General features: G+C 40.8%; 1 protein-coding gene across 1 annotated transcript; it reads right to left on the bottom strand.

Moving 5' to 3' along the window:
- Positions 1-1,320: 1,320 nt before the first annotated feature.
- tbc1d19 (TBC1 domain family, member 19) lies at positions 1,321-17,926 on the bottom strand. Its single transcript, XM_044341037.1, has 21 exons — positions 17,707-17,926; positions 17,474-17,546; positions 17,288-17,333; positions 14,872-14,947; positions 14,615-14,689; positions 14,151-14,214; positions 12,586-12,632; positions 12,395-12,505; positions 12,174-12,246; positions 11,328-11,366; positions 8,979-9,091; positions 7,475-7,549; positions 7,110-7,172; positions 5,225-5,309; positions 4,985-5,029; positions 4,830-4,862; positions 4,616-4,725; positions 4,429-4,520; positions 3,656-3,771; positions 3,338-3,408; positions 1,321-2,379 (listed from the first exon to the last, which is right to left on the bottom strand). The coding sequence occupies exons 1-21, from the start codon at positions 17,872-17,874 to the stop codon at positions 2,305-2,307; spliced, it is 1,650 nt and encodes a 549-aa protein (XP_044196972.1). The 5' UTR covers positions 17,875-17,926; the 3' UTR covers positions 1,321-2,304.
- Between the last annotated feature and the right edge of the window lie 772 nt (positions 17,927-18,698).

Below are 18,698 nucleotides of genomic sequence, written 5' to 3'. Positions count from 1 at the left end.
ACAAACAAATGGCACTATGAGGAATAAAAACTCCAGAGAGTATTTGTTGTTGGATAAGAATCGGTATAAATCTTCAGGGGAAACCTAAAGTGCCATTTTCAGTGAACATTAAGATGCTTCATGCAGCCATAATGTCAGACACAGCCTGATGTAGAGATTAAAGCCTAAAACAGACACTATGTCTGTCCAAACCTCACATTAAATTATAGTTTAATCACATTCATGTATACGAGGCATTCTGTATCTCTCTCCTAAATGCTACTCCATCCTGTGCTAGTTCAACTTTCATGTTATACTCAACTACCTTTACCTACTTCTGTACCATGATTGGTGGTTGATGTTGCTTCTGAACACAAATGAACTTTAAATAGAGGTCAACCATTTTTACATACTGCAGCTTGAATTATCTTAATAACTTTAGATACTGTTGCTGGTCAATCTCCAAGAGTTTTTTTTTTAATAACCCTATTAAACATGTTTCATATGCATTTAAAGTCAACATAGGAAAATTAGTTCCCATTTTGTTCTTTTTAAATTGCAACATATCTAAACACACCCTGGACTAAGAGCAGGCATTACAGTGTGTCTTTGTACTGTTCAAATTGATATGTTTGAAAACCTATACTCATAGTCGTGTCATTTTATATCTTTAGTAATGAGAGCACAGAGCCAAATCAAACAACTTGCTGCTGCTATCCAAATACTTATAAGCTCGGTGTGAGCGCGGCACCGGATTAGATGGCAGCCTGATACAACTTTCAGCGACAGCCAGCTTCAGAGTGTTGATGGACAGAAAGCACATCACCCTGCAATGCAACGCATCAGCCACCAGGAGGGAACGCCGTATGAGCGAAACCACACAGCAGGGTCACGGTTGTCTCAGGAGAAACAGACTTCTGGGGGCCAAAAGGAGGTGCATGACTGATAAAAGAGTCGGCCGTGGGAGTTCTAGTAAACAGGTGGCAGATGTAGCAGGAACCGAGAGAGGGAGAGAGAGAGGGAGAGAGAGGGAGAGAGAAGAAAGAGAAGAACAGCATAATTCGATACAAGCCCGCAGAGGGGGCAGAAGGGAGGAAGGCAGCCAACAACGAGGGAGGAATAGAGCAGATGCTACATGTAGGAGGAGGGCTGTAGGGGGGAGGCAGACGGTCAAGTCCCTCAATGCTGTTACCTGTCACTTACCCATTCTGTCCTCTCTACAAATGCCTATGGTAAGCTACTGTACGCCCTGAGAAATATTCAAGTGAGAAACAGGAAAGATCAGACATCTATATTGACATTTCAAGGTATTTTAAGGTTTTATACAATAACCTGGAGGAGGTGATTCAACATAACTTTATTTCATTTAAAAAAATGTCTTATTTGAGGTTGCAAAAAAACACTGCGAGATGTTGGCGTTGACTGGCAAAGAATACTGTTTGACATTGAAATAAATAAATAAAGTTGATTGCATTTAAATCAAAGATAACAGACTGCATTTCTTTTTTAAAAACTATACAAAATAGGTCAATACATTCAGAAATTAAATGCATAATTTAAAAATGAAATAAAACACTGGCACTGAAGGTGCTAAGCTTCCTTTAAAATGTGCAGTTATATGCAATTTCTTCATAAATACAATAAATTATGTGTAGACACAGCAGCTTCTAATCGTATAAGTTACAGTTTAATTCAGTTTGTGGCTTTTGATTATTTCTCGCGACATGCTGGCACAGGCTAGCGCTTCCAATCTCCTCATTCATCAGCAGCAGCATTATCTAATAGTGTTATAACAAGCAGGAGCTACAGAGCCGAATAAATTGCAAGAGCTAATTAGCACTTCATTAGCCAAGCTTGGAGACATTACTGTTGTTCTCTTCGCACGCTCCTATCGCAGTACAATTACTGCTTCATGCAACTCATCTCCTAATGAGCTTCTCAGCTGATCCGAGCACTGCGGTGCATATCATCTTTCCTGCAGAGCATATGGCTTAAGGAGGTCAGCTTAACCTTACCGGCCTGTAGGCTATACTTATGAACTGTTTAATATCTACTAACATGATACAGGGGATTCACTATTTATGGTGCGTACATGCTAAAAGAGGAAATTGGCGTTTTGCTTGAACCAGTGCAAGATGAGGTGCCTGTGTAGGTTTTCCTTCATTATTCCTTGACACATTAGGCTGGCGTTTCTTGATGGATGACCAGCGGTGTTGGTGTGGTTATGGCATGACAGAGTGGCATTATTGTAGTGTCTCTTTATATCCTCCAAGTGGCGTGTGCAGTACGTATCCCGACGCATACGTACTGTGGTCTCCGTGCTCCTCAGATGGCGGTGGCAAATAGAAAGATCTGGATGAGCGGCATGACCTTCAAGGTTGAAAGGTCGGCGAGGACAGCCTGCAGTGCGGTTGTCAAACAAAACAAATAAGAAACTTGTTTAACTTTCACACCCCTTCCGACCGAACCCCTCCCCACCAAGCCCATGAGAAGGGCTGTAAAGCACACCCTCCCCCCCCCCCACCTTCCAAAGACATATTTCAGGATTTAAAAAAGCACCACACAGTGCGACACACATAATGATGATGCAGAATCCTTGGGAAGCGACAATCCATGCTTAAGAGTACGCCGCTCCCCACCCTGTCCTTTTGGGTTTGGTGGGAGATTAAATTTAGGGACCCTATCATGTTTAGAGAGTGGGTCTAATATTTCAACACTGGGCCTGAAGTTCTAAATATAAGATGAGGACCAGTAGGCCTATGTTATGATATCTTCTCTCTGCCGGGGCAGGTGGTAAATGAGCAAGCAAATAGTGCCGGCCAGCATCTTAGAGCAGCAGACCAGCCTGTCGCCCCATGAGTCACAGTGTAGGTTAAACCCCCCTCACACTCAAGGGAAGAGGAAGAGAAGGGTCATAGCATGGTTTACTCATGGTTTCAGTCATATGATAGCGGGACCAAAGTATGGGAGCGGGTACGGTATACAGTGCAGGCATGCGCAAGAATTACATTACAGGTTACTGTAATAATAATGTAACATGAGTGACAGTGCAGAAGCTAACGCAGGATGCACGTATCCAGCTTTCAATTGTGCTTTTGCTAAATTTGCATGTCAAAATTAAAAGTTGCAACAAAGTGGCATCGGGATATGGAGTGTTTTGGGGTGTTGGTGGTACACAGGGTGGGGTAAGAGGGTGAGAAAGTCCAGCCGGCCATTTTTTTCAGACATGTAAGCAGAAGACTGGGTTACTGGTGCTCGATGGTCATCAACAGCTATTTACAGCCTTCCAGGCTGTGGGGGACTGGAAATCGGAGTTTCACACGCACACACATACAAGTCCAGTGTGAAATGAACATACCTCAGCTGAGGCCAGTGATGTCACTTCCATAAGGTTCTCAGCGCGGAAGGCAAACACGGCAGCTGCAAGGACTGGAGGAGCGGTGTGTTTGTGTTGGAGGGCAGTGGATAGGAAAGGATAGAGGGGGGGGAAGGATGACGAATGGAGAAAGAAAAGGATATGATATAAACAGCAGAGGGAGGTTGAGATAAAGAAGGATAATAGAAGAAAGGATGGGAGAGAGGATCATACAATAGAGAGAGGAGAGAAGCAAATAAGATTATAATAATCTCATGGCAAATGTCAAGGTTGTTACTGCGGAGTTTGAACGCAACATACCTGCAACTATCTCCAGTGAGTCGTATCCCAGGATCCGATCCCAGAGGAGAAGCAGCTGGTCAGTGGAAAGATAGCCAGAGAAGGCGCGAACCATCCACTTAAAGGCTATACGCAACCTGAGGACAAAACCATCACTTTTGGTTACATAGTCTGCACACTAAAGAAGGCGTCCAGAAAGCTTTAGATTTCAGTGAATAACATTTAATCTCTATTACCTGACCTGAACATCTTTTTTAACTGTTTATAAATTGGTGTCTTATCATCATGTAACTGTCAGTGAAACTACTGCGTCCTGTGTCATACAGCACTGAATAGTCTAGTTTTATATTTTGAATTGTGATTTCATTGAGCTACCACAAGATGGCAGTAGCTAATAACTGTAGGACTGCACCAAGACTGCTGATTTGAACAGTGGGAGTATGTTTGTGAATCCTAAACCAAATAAACAACAGCTCAGCAAAGAAATGCATTTAGGTAATTGAAGGATTTAAATTAAGAAAAAGCGTATTTTATGGTCAGTAGTGGCACTGCTTTAATATTCTTAGAAGTCTCTAAGAGACACAGACACACATGCATGAACAACGCAGCATTAAACATGACAAGTTTCCATGGCAATGAAATGTCACAGAACATTTCCTAATATGTATGGAGGACTTCATTTCAGTTGAGTGTTTGGGACTTAAGTTTTGAGCATAAAGACTTTATTAGGGCGGCTGAATTACTCTTTTAAGCTCCTCATTTGCTAGTGACGTGGCGGTGTGCAGACTACTTACGGCTGCGCCCCGATCTGTCGAAGGTGATAGAAGAGCTGAGGCAGGTAGGCCTGGAGTAACCGCTCAAACTGCAGGCACAAAGACACTATACCCTGCGGGAGCGCACATGATAATTACATGCATTAAGGTACGAGTACGAACACAACATTTTGACCTTGACATTTAGCAATCACGCACGAAAGCTTACCGAGTGAGAGGAGGAGATGGAGTGCAGTCTGAAGAAGTAGCGACTGTACATTTCCCTGAATACGCTGTACAGCTTGGACGGCTCGTTGTACAAGAAACACAAAGGTGCCACTGCGGGACAAACACACACACGACCACAAATGCACCCCGTTATATCCTGCTTATACAGTGTTCTTCCAGCATTGAACGTTGCAAGAGGTTCAAAACATACTCACCATACATCGAAAATCCATGAAAAGGGATTACACCTGTTTTCAAATGAGAGTTAAATAGAGTTAAAATATATTGCAAGCAGCCCGGTGGTTACATTTTCCCCCTCGGTATCAGAGTACAGAAAATAATATGATGTGAAAGTCAACATGAAGCTCACCGTTGGGAGGATAAACAACAGCGCACTCGTCATCTCCTACTTTCCCTGTGAGACAGACACAAAGACATCAAGATGACCAAGATCTAGAGCACCATGTCTGGAGTTACTACTTGCACGTACATGCGCAGGTGTTTGACATATTAAGGTCATCGGAGTGGAGTGGCACTGCTCTGATGTGATGTGGGCTGAAGTGTGTGTGTGTGTGTGTGTGTGTCCTTGGTGTAGGGTTCATCATCTCACCCTGGATGTAGGATTTAGGAGGAGTGGCACTGTTGTATTTGAAGTGCTCCAGGACAGCGGTGTCCCGGGAGAAACACAGCAACACCTGGAAACACGCAGGTTTGGTATTAAACATGCTCTCACACACACACACACACACACATTTATCTGGATCAACTAAAATAAAGAGTAACTGATATTGGATTCAAAGTTTACAGGGCTGCAACCCAAACATATTCAGTTTACTGTCATAGAAGACTAAAGAAACTCACATTTAAGATGCTGGAACCAGAGATTTTTGTATTTTTTCTTCAAGAAACAATTCCAAACTATTTATTAATTATCAAAAAAGTTGGCGTCAATCAACTAATCCATTCATCGACTAATCATTGCAGCTCTAAAAGTTTACAGATCCTCCGGTGCTTTAAGTAACTAGTGACCTAACACAGCAGAAACAAGGCCTCTCTCTCACTAACAGAAGAGGTAGAAGCAGACAGGAACCTTTGCTGTATGGATTACACGCACAATATGTAATATTATCCTTGCCTGACGACAGTGGACAGGGATGACAGTGGCTAATACGCTTTTATTTGTTCGGCAGCTGGTGATGGCCTTGAGTGGCCTTGCTCCCTCTTGGGTAAGAATTCAATCATAACGGCACACCTGGAGCCAGCCTTTGGGGAAGTATTGAAGCAGATAATAACAAAGCCTCGAGTGGCTGCTTGTTTCACAAAATGACCGTATAAGTGGGAGCTCATTCCATTACAATCCCATTTCTGGCTCTTTTTGAGAACCAATTTCATTTCCACCGGCCACTTTAGATGAATTACACTGGGGGGGGGGAATCATCAAAATGAGACCGGCAGCAATTTATACAGCCTCATTGACAGGAAAATACCAAAAAAGGATGGCAAGGATGTCTCTAGAGCGCCTCTTGTCTGACCTTAAAAACTTAAAATCAGCTTCTGCTGTCCAACTTAAAGTGTTTTTATGTTTGTGATAGATTGTATAATTTGAGGAATTATCTTTGGACAGAGCTAAATACATTTTGTTCTCTTATGATCTCTTAAAACCACCAGAAGTGGATGTAACCAGGCTTTCCCTTGACGTAGAAAGAGCAGAAAAGCATTTTACTTGGTTTTTGGTGGCTACCTAAATGGGAATCAGACTTCTCTTCAAACATTACTGACAAATGAAACTTCTTAAGTGTTCTTGGAGTGTACTTAAGGACTTTCTATAATTTCCACTTGGATAACTTCTCAAGTTCATGACAACACCTCTATGAATCCAGGTTCCATCCTGCGATAAGTGGATTCTTTCACTACCTAGTGAGTTTACCATCAGCCAATATTGACAGTGATACAGGAGCTTTGTTCTTGCTACACGCATGTGCTCAATGGTTAGCTCCCAAGGAGCATGACACATTAACAGCCGTCAAATAAACCGGTTGCTGAGTGTATGTACTTGTTTATCAGCTGGGCACATAAGGCAAACAGAGTAAGGATTAGCAGAGAAGCTAATAATAACAGGTCGTACTGGAAGACGGATCCTTATAGATAAAGAGGAATGCTGTCTCACGGAAACTGAGTGAAAAGAAGAAACCTTTATTGTTGTCTAGTAGAATAAATGTGGTTGGTTTTTAGGCATTGTGGGAGTCCATGTGGTTTGCACAGCTTCCCCTTTGCTAATGTAAGTAGGAAATATCACGTTAACAGATACAAAGGGCTTCCTTATTATGTTAAAATGCTAAAATGATTTCTTAAACAGAAAAAAAAAGCTATTACCCTTAAAAAAACATAATTAACTTAAATAAAAATCTTCAAATGATCTTCGCTCGGTTGAGGTCACATCGTTATGGTTAAGTCATGACAGATGGAGAGCTGAGCTGAGAGAAAACAGAGCTCACCTGATAGAGGAAATCTTCAAAGACAAAGTAGTAGTCGTCATTACTGGCGGTGAGCTTCACATCCTGTCGGGCGAGGCATTTGGAATTAAATTTGATCTCATAATGAAGAAAAATGCACGTTAAACCGCTGCGGCTTGCAAATGTCAGTTCATTCACATTATGTAAGAAAAGCTTTGTTTACCAAAGGTGTACATAGAGTGATGGTTCGAAGCTAATCGGAAAATACAAAGAAAATTTTTTCCAGGAAATAACCTAGTATCAAAGTTTACGTTAGCAAGAAAAACGTTCTGTGGACGAGACTCCAAAATTCCACCAGGAAACAAAAGTTTTCAGTATTAAAACATAACAAACATTGATAAACATGCCTTATAGATGAGGTTGTCCACCAGCAGCTCATGTTGGATGACTCCAGCCTTTAGCTGTTCATAATGCATCACGTCCTGAAACAGCAAAGATCCAACATGTTTTAGTATTTGTGCAACAACGAAACTCTTCACAAATTAAAATTGCTGTTTACGAACTTAAGTGTTAATTGTAGAATGCAATTTTCTGGACAAAACCTACTAATTTTCTAATAATTATCGTAACTAAGAGGGAATGTTTCACCTCCTTTATTATTTAAAAATCCATCACCCACATTACGGATACTATTAAATCAACTTTATGTATTCTTTCTGACGCTGTCGACAGCAGGATTAAACCAAAGTTAATGGATGGGCAGCGTGTTTCCGACAATGTGGCTAAACTCAAACGTGTCTCCGGTTTGAGACAGGTTATCACGAGTGAACGAGAGGAGAGGCAACGCAGTGATAAAAATGTCCTCTGCGACAGCTGCGGAGCACCCTGGCGATGACCGGTGCTGCGGATGTTGATGAGAACAGAAACAGAGATGGTCTTTTGTGACAGCTGAGGTACAACGTTGAGACCGTTGCGGTAATATGGACAGCGTCAGTGGGAGAGTTCTGCTTTACACTTGAAGTTGATTATATATCTTGGAAACGAGGGTCGCAACAGTTCACTAATGCTGTGTTTTTACAGAATAAAATTGATCTGAAAATGAGGCAAAACGGCAGAAAAATGACCCAAAACTCATGTATGAACTTGATGAACTCATTCAAGTTATTTTACTTATTTAACCAAAAGAGGAATAAATATGTTCCAGATTTCCTCTTCACTTGTTTTGGATGAACAGGCAAAGGACATCTATCAACAAGATGCAACTTAGGCGATTTTTCATTAATTACCCAGAAAAACAGTGAGAAGTATTCACATCCTGTCACTAGCCGGCTCTGTTTAATGTGTTTGCCCTCATGCAGTCTGGAGCCCTGCGAACACTCTCCAGACCTCAAGTCAGAACCGTGTAACTCTCCCTCGGAAATCAATCTTCCCATCACATGCATTGTTTTATCGACTTGGCCTCAGCGGGAGACTCTGGACTCCAGCGCCGTTTATACTGTGCTTTGCCACACAGGCAGCCAGCCTCTCTGTTTGGCCTAACTGTGCTAAATCGCAAGCATTTGATTATCTTAGCATTTGACCACCCGGGACAAGCAGCAGTGAGCTTAAGTAAACACCACCAGAGCTAATATACAGATCATGCTGAACTTGTAGATCAGCTGGTGATGCATATGTTGGCCATATGTAAATGCCGAGATACAAAATAAACAGTACAGTTAGGATCCTTCGCTGAAACACCATTGAATGTGAAAAACAGCTGCAGAATGAAAACTTCAGCTTGTAGAAAACATGCAGTTTGGGAATCAGTGCAGCTGTGTGTGCACGGCTACTTTATAACAAACACTGACAGCTGACGGCCGCCACTGGGTTGCAACTCAGACATGAGTGTGTCTGTGTATTTGCATTTAATACCTGTGGCTGGTTAGTGGAGTTAAGGATGAGGGCCCAAAGGTCAGCCCGCAGGCCTGTGGGACAGCCCTGCCTGCTGTACTGCTGAGCTGCCGCGCTGTCCTGCTCCACAACCACTAGACGAGAAACAGACAAAGAGTAAGACACAGGAGAGAAAGAGAGACATTGACAGTCAATTTTCCTGGATGGAGCTTTATATTGAAAGGATAGGTTCACAGTTGTCTGTTTTTCTAGCTGTAATCATTCCTCCTGTTCAAGAGATCCCTTCATAATGTTTTTTCAGTGTAACTGATGGGGGACAAAATCCACAGCTCTCCTTCCGTGCAAAAATCTATTTCAAAGTTTATTTGAAGCTAATATGAGGCTTAAGCTGTCAAAATTAATCAAATCAAGCTGATATATTTCAAAGTTTCTGTCTTTTTGGTGCCAGTTTCCCTCTTTTTGCTACGATCCTTCCAATGCAGCTGAACAGGAAAATGCTGTCCGTTGAGACAAAGAGAGAGAATTTTATACCAAAAAAAGACGAACTGTGGAAGATATCCACTTTAGATATCAGACAGCTGAGGTCTCATACTGTACGTAGCTATTGTTTGAAGACAGATATGAGAGTGTCATTAATCTTCTCAACTCTCAGCAAGAAAGTGAAAAAGCGTTTTTTCCCAAAATGTTGCAAAAGTATATGTTTAAGTCATTTATCAAGCAAAAATACCAAACATTGACTGGTTTCAGTTTTCTCAAACGTGAAGATTTTGCTGCTATTTTAAAGTATTTAAATTAAGTATCTTGGGGTTTTGCACTGTTGGTCCGACTAAACAAGTTAGAAAGACATTTTAGAGACTAAACAAATATGAGGAAAAAATAATCAACAGTTAATTGATAAAGAAAAGAATCCTAAATTGCAGCTCTACCAAGTTTTGCCTTATATCTTAATGGAGAAACACACACAAAACACTGCAAGAACAAAAGATGCATAAAATCCTGAAATGTGAATTGCCAATCTAGGACGTGTGTGAATAACAAGAATCAATAAGAAGCCTGATTTCCCGGCAGAATCCCATACTATATACAAACAACGGAGTCATACAGAGCCAAGTAAGTCAGCTGGGAAAACGAACACCTGCACGTCATCAATGGCCGCACGACAACAAGCAGGCAGTCCGGCTCTAAAACTATTAAGAGGTTTGTTTTCTCCATGACAACTCGGAAAAGATGATTTTCCATTTGGACGGAAGATGCGTCCAAAAAAGAGATGTCAGATATTTGTCAAGATAAATCACGGAAAGCGCTACAAATGTGTCAATTAGAAATGATGTCACTGATTAATCTAAAAAGGGATTAAGCGTGAGCCAGCTGCGGCGTAACAACACAGTTTCATTCTATCCCTCTGAAAATGTATAAACGCAACAATCATAACACAGACATTCCTAGAATGGTAATTATTACATAATTTTCCAAAACCGTCAGGCAGATGCTGCAAATAAACTCCCACTAACAGCTCCATTCTACCCTAAATCTATGTTGTGACAGTAGCCAAAAACACACAGCTCTTGACTTAAGGTGCTGGCCAGTCATAACATAAACGAACACACTCCTTGCCTCTTAAATTTCCTATTTGAGTGCACTTAACTCTTGGCCTGGAATATGACTCGCGGCTCGGGAGCCAACCACTGGTGAAATAGTGGACTGAGGGGCCTTGTGGCTGTGTATATAAAATACAGCCTGTGTTTTTAAGACTCTTGTCGATTTGATGTCTGATTGGTGTCCATAGTAAGCTCGGTGTTTACACTGGTTTCATAACGGAACAATGAGTTAAAGCGTCCCTCTTGCCAATTACTGCACCTGAGAGAGCTGACGTTAGGGATTTTCTGTGTGTATGTGGTGGTCGGCGAGTGAGTCAAATTGATATTTCTGAATATACTGGATGTGTTATTTCATTCATATATATACTCTATATGCAGTTATATGGATATCGAACTCTTTTATGTCTATAATTAGTATTTACCCCCACTTCAGGTTTGATTCTTTTAAAAACAGAGTCACAGTGGATTAAATTAGATGTTTTTGATACTGATCTCCAGAAAAAAATACTCTTTGATGTAAAAATAACATTGAATCTTTAAAAACATGTCAAAATTAAGAACAAAGTACACAAAAAAGACTTGAGGCTACAATTTTAACTAAGTTGCCTTCACTAAATATTAATTTAAAGGAAGAAAACTTGTTTATGTGGGTGAATATCGTTGTTAAAGAAGTACAATAAAAGAAACAGGAAGATATTTTAATATAAAAAAATTTTAAAAAAAACATTAAAAAAACATTAAAACAACTAACTTAACACTTTTACTGTCTTACCTTTTTTCCCGATCTGAACATACTCGCTTTCAAACAAGTCTGCAGAGCGGTAAGAAAGAATGAACAAAACAGATGCATCAATTATCGTCTGGCAGTGGCGCAGTTTTACAAACTGATGCTATCTCTTTGAATTACAAACACAGAGCTGGTGGATTCTATTTAAAGCCCAAACACCAGACTGTCACACTGTCAATACCTGGACTTAACAGAGATATTGTTTGAGAAATCCCAGACAGCCATGTGGTGCAGGCAGAGCGACGCTGGCTAGTGTTTTACACACCATTAAACCCCGGTGTTCATTAGGTAAACTATTTGTTTTCAGGATGTTTCTGATGAAATGAAAACTATGTACTGATCCCATTAACAAGTACTGTCTGTGTAGTCAAAGACTGATATACTGTTGCTTACTTCTCTTGGACCATAAACCTCTACTGTTGTCCTAAAGTGTGTGAGGCTCAGTGTTGCATTGGGTGACATGCTCCTTAGTTTAATCTGCAGTTTATTACTGAGTCCATCCCACATACACCACCCTGCTACTGTTATTACTCACTGGAGTACCAAATGTAAATTAATCCACGGCTGAAACACGTTGTTGGTTTTGGTTATTTCATAGAATTTGTTGACATGAAGAAAAATATTGCCAGTCTTGTCCTTAAATCACTCTTAAATCCCCTTCAGGTTTGACACTGAAATGTAGCTAAATATTTAGCGTCTGGCGTTAACCAAGCTTGTCCAAATGTCTGTATATTATCAGTATGTATTTGATAAGATAGAAAGTGCACAATGTCAACGAATGATTAACGAGGACTGGGCGTGAAGAAGGCCATTTGCATTTTTTGTCAATACCTGGATGGATGTGTGCGTGGTCGTCAATCCCCAACTGCCCGGTGGTGAGGTTCAGCTCTGAGTAGGCCTGTCTCTGAAAGTTGAAGCAAAAAAAAAAGCTCTTCAAATCAAAGGGTCGTTTCTTAGCACAGCTGAATAGAAGCCTTTGCGATGTGCATTGAACCCACAAGGTCATTAATGGACAAAACACTTGCAGCTACATCACATCCATGGGTGCCTACCAGCTGTGGAATGTCCCTGACGTTGAGGGGAACCTGGATGAGGCCCCAATGGCTCCTGGCACTGACGTCCTCGCTGCTATCATGGTTGGGGTTCCTCAAGCTGATTAACACCTGCATAGAAAATGTAATAAATAGGCCTCTTCTTTAACACTACATAACTTAACAATCTGAACAGCAGGAAATCCGCTTACCTCCAGGAAGTCTTTAGGGGCATAGACAGGCCTGAAGCGAGTTAAGTCTGCAAAGATACAAAGATATTAATGTATCTATAATACATTAGTAGTTAGTATCACTTTCTGTACAAAGGGCAGTTCTCCAGATGACACATCTATGTACACATACCACTCAATGTTTACATATGCAGTTTCAGAACAATTTAACAGCTTTACAGTCCAGACTACACAAATGTATCCAGCCGTGAAGTTTATTTCATTCGACTTGAACCTGAATGTACTTCTGAATACATTTGTGACACTTGACTTCAATTTGTGCAGCCAGATCTGGCAGCTTCTCCAAAAGTCATAAGAACAGTACCGGACAGCTAACCCAGCTTTAAGTGGGACTTCCATCTACTCTTTACGTAGCAGGGCAGTAAATTCAAGTGCCGTGTCATCCCTGGAACGAGGGCACATTAAGATTTGGACGGAAGGAGGTGGGGGTGGGAGGGGGGAGGATGCCGCTCGTTATCACAGCTCCGTCCAAGGAGTCTGGACAGCTTCTTTATTCACAGTCCAAAGTGTTTATAGCCTGGGGACGGCACACAGTCCTAAATGTTATTATATGCCACTGGGCTGTGATAGCATTGTTAGGACACGAGGTTACCGTGCAGTTTGCACATGTACTGCTTTGAAGTACAAACGGTTGGTTCATTGAGAGCCACCGCTGAGGTTTTCATAATGCAGGAGAGGGATGTGTCTTCTGAAACTAGACGCTAATAAATACCACATTTGCATGCAGAAATACATTCCCCTTTAAATTTATGTTTAAAAGACTCCACCGACCACCAGTCTGGTGACCTCACTTCTTTCTAATTCCACAACACCAGATTGTTTTCATTGTCAGACTTGTTTTCAGATGTCACTTGAATCAATTAATCAGACTTCATGCAGCTCCATCTGGAGCAAAAGAAGGTTGTTTACAGTTTCTTTCACATATGCACTAGCATACTTTTACACTAGTGTCACTTCCATCGAAAAACGCATTAGGAGGGGATCTTTAAAAGGCCTGTATGAACAGGAGGACTGATTACAGCAAGCAAAACCTGTTTAAATGATCATGCAGGTATCTGACTATTTTTTTAAGACATACTTGAAAAATTGTGAACCTATCCTGTAACGTACACTTCAGCTGGGCATATAACTATCAAATGCTCCATTTTAGCAGCTTGGTGGCTAATAATTAGCACTGCTTAAGGTGTCCATGTGTCCAAGTATTTCTAGCATGAATTCTCATCCAAGGGCAGAGATCTCACCCTGGGAAGCCAGGTATAAGCAAATAACTCTCTGTCAATACAGAAAAAACAGACAGCGACATCATACAACTTTTCCGATGTTGAAGAGTCGGGCACGGTTCCTAAGAAAACTTTCCCCCGGATGAATACAAGTGAAAAAGCAAACATGAGGTGGTAGATCTGGTTAAGAGATGAGTTAAAGTACACCGCTGTCTGACTGATGCGGCGGCGTACGGACACATCAACACTAATCTTTCAAAGAGGCAGACCCGCTCAGGGCCAGACCCCTGGGTAATGTCTTGAGACCTGGTTCATCTGTGCCCATCTCGTTCCATTTGTTGGCGAGCTCCTTCTGCTCCACTGCAGGCCTCTGCGGAGTCGGTGGAAAGATAGGGTTTCAACAAACAAACGCCACAAATGCCAAACAGAACCAATCTTGAAAATGCCACGTGCTTCTCTGGTCATAAATACAAGCTATCTGCTCACACAAACAAATAATAAAATGAATGCGCTGATTCCAAACACGCGCTTTCTGCTTATTAAAAGTTTAAAGATACAGAACGGGTGCTAACGCTTTCTTTACTAGCTTTTGGCTAATGTCAAACTTAGCCAGAGCTCATAGCTTAGTCAGATCAGGGTTAAAATGATAAAAGATTGCCACCATATGTGAAAAACTCACTATTACTGAGGCTTCTGCACTATAAAAGACGTTGCCAGAGAACTGAAGAAGCTATTGTAATAACACTTAGCTGTGATTGACAGTATTTTACCATGCGAGCCAGAGGCACTCCCAACTCTGTACTCATGCTGTTCAAGCTTTTGAGGACACGTTTCTCCCAGCTGGCCTGGATAGGAGAGCACACACACACAGACACACACACACATTCAGCATCAGACACTGTGTTACAAATATCTAAGTAATAAGAAAAAGGGGGCCGCATCTCTGAATTGGGCAGACAAATAAGACAAGAGTCAAAGAGGCTGAAGAAGAACAAGTGAGGAGTGATGGAGATAAGAGGAGACTGACCTGTGCCTTGCGCATGTAGGCCAGAGGCTCTTTGAGATGCTCTGGAGGAGCCGCAGGATGGCTCGGGGGCAGCTGGCTGGAATAAACGAACACATGAGCAGGGATGGCAGGGTGTTACGGTACGATAGAAGAGTGGTTGATTACGTAAAATATATAAAAACGCCATTGTGTTTATCTAGTAAGTGACAGCTTTGAGGGATTGAAGCCTCGAAGCATACAAATATACCATAAAAAAAGTAGGCAGTCAAACAAAAGGCAAATAAAGTTACTTTTTTTTTTCTTTCTTGGAAAAACAGGAAGTCGGTCACCATTACTGCCCTGCACACAGAGTTCAAATGAGTCAGAATGAGTTTCCACCAGATGCAGGGCAATACTGAATGACTCAAGGTCTCAGTGCGTTAAACAACATTCAGTCTCATCTAAACACCTATAAGAGCACGTAGGGTTGACTAATGGCAAAAAGAGGGAGGTATTAGTGGATGTTAAATGTCATCCATTAAAAGCAAAGCCTCAAGAGAGCAATAACAGTATGTTACCCTTAAAGGTAAGAGAGTACAAGTACAGATGAGGGACGCTTTTCAAAGCTGTTTACTAGAGAACGAAATGTTTCCCAGCCATTTGATTCTAATAAAGATTCTTACTCATAGAGGCACATAAATCTGAATTATTATGGGTAATTATCAGTGTTTGATGTAAACCACCATGTAACGATCTCTTCGAGGCCTTTTTCAGGGTAGGGAAGGAGAAATAATTAAAAAATATGATATAATCATTCGAACCAAATAAAACTGAGAGGGGCGTGTGTGAAAAAGAGAACACAAGCAAGACACGTCAAGTAGAAGCTGAGTTGCTGCAGGGGCAGATTTAGCCAGATCTGTACTGTACTGCACACACAGTATATGTAAGTGTGTGCGTGTGTCTCAGAGAACAATGTGAAGTACAGGTTTTAGTACAACTTTGCATCCAAATTATGTAGAATGCCTAAAACTCTAATTCTTCCTCTCTCTCTCTCTCTCTCTCTCTCTCTCTCTCTCTCTCTCTCTCTCTGTGGCTGAGCTAAACTGTGTAAACAACTTAAACTATATGAAGACAAAAACACTTTTCATGACACATGATAAAGCTCTAATGGCGCAGCTACAGCACATAAACACAGATCACAAGCACTCCCATCTGATAATAGTGGACATAACTTAGGCTTTAGGCAACAATACACCAAATGAAACTATCAGAATAAATACTGTATTTTGATAGCATGCAGTTCAGTTAACATAGTAAGGCACAATTAACTTCTGAGCCATCCCTCTCTTAGCTCTTGTTACAAGTCTAAACAAATGTGGGTGGGTTCATACTGCAGTCTGTGACTTTCAATGTTCATTTAAACCAGAAAGCAATAAAGGAAGCAAAAGAGTATAGTGTCTAGTGTTGGTGAGAGAAGAGACAAGGCTAAGGTCCTGTTAATATTTGTCACCTCTCCGGACAGTTAAAGACTCCCTCTACACATGTTTGAAGACATATAAAAATATTCTGCTTTGACAACGTTCAGATTACCTTGTTGAAACCTCTTAAATTTACATTTCCTATTACTGTACATACATGTAAGATACTCTAAGGCACTGCAAGGTGTTTAAGATATTAATTAACACACCTTTTGTAGAAGAGGCTCAGTCAAAATGATTCCTGCACTTGCATAAGGATGCATGAGCTGTGCAGCGTGCTGATGATGATGTACTTTTCATTAACTTGAGCAAGATTGCAACAAATGTTTTGGAGCAAATGTTGGACATTTGGTGTTTATTTTCCCTACTTAAGTGTGTGTAAAAAGTACATTTTAAAGTGAAATGTGTACATAAATTATTTATGCAGTTAAATGTTGTAATTATTTAGAAATATTCCACAATAACATACACAGCGTTGTGCAAAAGTTTTAGGCACTTTAGATGTTTAGATTCTTATCCGTGATGCAGTACCATCAGGACATCTGACTGGTCACAAATATATTCTGCAGCATGACAACGACCATCCTAAAGAACCGTCTTCAGCGAAAGACAGCTCACTTTTAGTTTATTGTATATCTAACACACTAATCCCCTGTCACTCCAGTGACAGCCAATCTGCACCTTTTCAAGTTTTACAACTGAAGTAAGCACGCAGTTTCCCTCGTATTGTCTCCTGAGGCACACTTATTAAATTCCTGAGTGCATTTGCACACCTGCGTGCATGTATTTACTATCTACCCAGTAAATTTCATGCATCATTTGTAATATTTAGTTACTAATGGGACAAGGCTCGACTGTAAACCACAGGAATCAAACACAGGCATCAAAACTGACTTGATTTTTAATAATTGCCTGTGTCAGTCTACAGGTTTGTCTGGTGTGTTTGTGTGTTTGCCAGAAAAACTACTTCAATCACTTACACGTGCAGTTCTCTGTATACTGCATTCTGTAGCTTTCTTTCCCAGCCTGTAAAACATTTAAAAAAGCGTTAATACCACCAAACAGAAAGAGCAATAATAGGATAATTATTGTTTTAATACTGCAAGGAGTCAGCTGTGGCAGTTTATGTTTTTGTAATGATGAAAATATCACATTAATGCGCACACCTGACGTTTTGAGAAAACTGCGCACGTCTTCTTTAAGAGATTCCAGTTTTATCTCGGGTTGATGTAAACACTCCTAAATAACATTTGGGAGAGAAAACAGGAAAGTTGGACACATTTTATAAGTTGTGTGGCTCGTGTGCTTGCACTAAAATAAACACAGAAGCACCAATGCAACTGTTCACGACAGCAACCTGCTTCGCTCCGCATCGTTAGCCGCATGCTAACTCACTCACTTTGGCTTGTCTCTCTATCTGGGAGTGTAAATGGCTTCCTTTCAGCCGCTGGACGATCTGAGCGATGGTCAGAGATAACTCGGTGCCTTCGTCCATCGTCTTTGTCGCAACTCGTTCAAGTTTTGCGTCTGAAACGGCGCAGTTTAATTTATTGTACGTTAGCAGCATCCGGCGATGCGGCAGCCGCCCCCCCTGCAGAGGTTACTTAGCAACAGTCAGAGCGTTTGCAGGGGAAACAACGACCCGCTACTTTGGTTCCGACCTTCAGATCTGTTCCGACGGTGTATTAAAGCAATGTCAGTTTATTTATCTTTCTTTTATTCATCTTTTTCTTTTATCTATTGAAATCTACTGAAAAGTTTCGAGTACATGATACAAATCCTCCACACCAGACTCTACAACTCAAAACAAACAAACCATACAACAAAACAATACTACAATAGGCCTATTTAAAATAACAATAATTCTACAAATAATTTTAAATCAACTTTATAATTATGTAAAATGTCCTTTGTTGACCAGAATTTATCCAATGTGTTTTTAAAAGAGTTCACCACATCCTCTGGAAGATCATTTATAAGAGGAAGTGTGAAGTTTGTTTGTTTTTTCCTTTAGGTATAATTTTAAAGACTTCCCTCTTAAATCATATTTATCATTCCACAAGTGGGTTACAGGCTCGGCTGTGACATCATATATTAAATGAACAGGCTTTTAGATCTCAATCATGTCTCCTCTATGTCTCCTGGATGCTGAGTTGGTCATTGCAATTGTATCAAGGAGTGATCTATTAAATTTTCTCACAAAAATGGCTGGTTATTAGTATTCTGTTTGTTTCACACAGTTAACATGACCTTTACAAAATAATGTCACCATAGTGACATTAGTCACCATACACACCAACATGCATTTCACATGTAATATTACATTTGAACTACAATTTATGGGCTATATGCTAGTGGTGGGATGGGACAAAGTAGACCTACATGTATTCA

This window comes from Thunnus albacares, chromosome 22 (assembly GCF_914725855.1).
Source record: "Thunnus albacares chromosome 22, fThuAlb1.1, whole genome shotgun sequence".
NCBI lineage: Eukaryota > Metazoa > Chordata > Actinopteri > Scombriformes > Scombridae > Thunnus > Thunnus albacares.
The sequence above is the reverse complement of the archived record's forward strand: the minus strand, read 5'-3'. Positions and strand labels throughout refer to the sequence as shown.

What these genes read in the sequence shown, in the direction of transcription:
- tbc1d19 (XM_044341037.1), bottom strand. Translation starts at nt 17,874, where the DNA reads ATGCTGCTAACGTACAATAAATTAAACTGCGCCGTTTCAGACGCAAAA. An exon ending in TTGAAGATTTCCTCTATCAG is followed by an intron (nt 5,310 to 7,109) that starts GTGAGCTCTGTT and finishes GCGTGTTTCCAG; the next exon opens with GTGTTGCTGTGTTTCTCCCG. An exon ending in TGTTGTTTATCCTCCCAACG is followed by an intron (nt 4,863 to 4,984) that starts GTGAGCTTCATG and finishes ATTTGAAAACAG; the next exon opens with GTGTAATCCCTTTTCATGGA.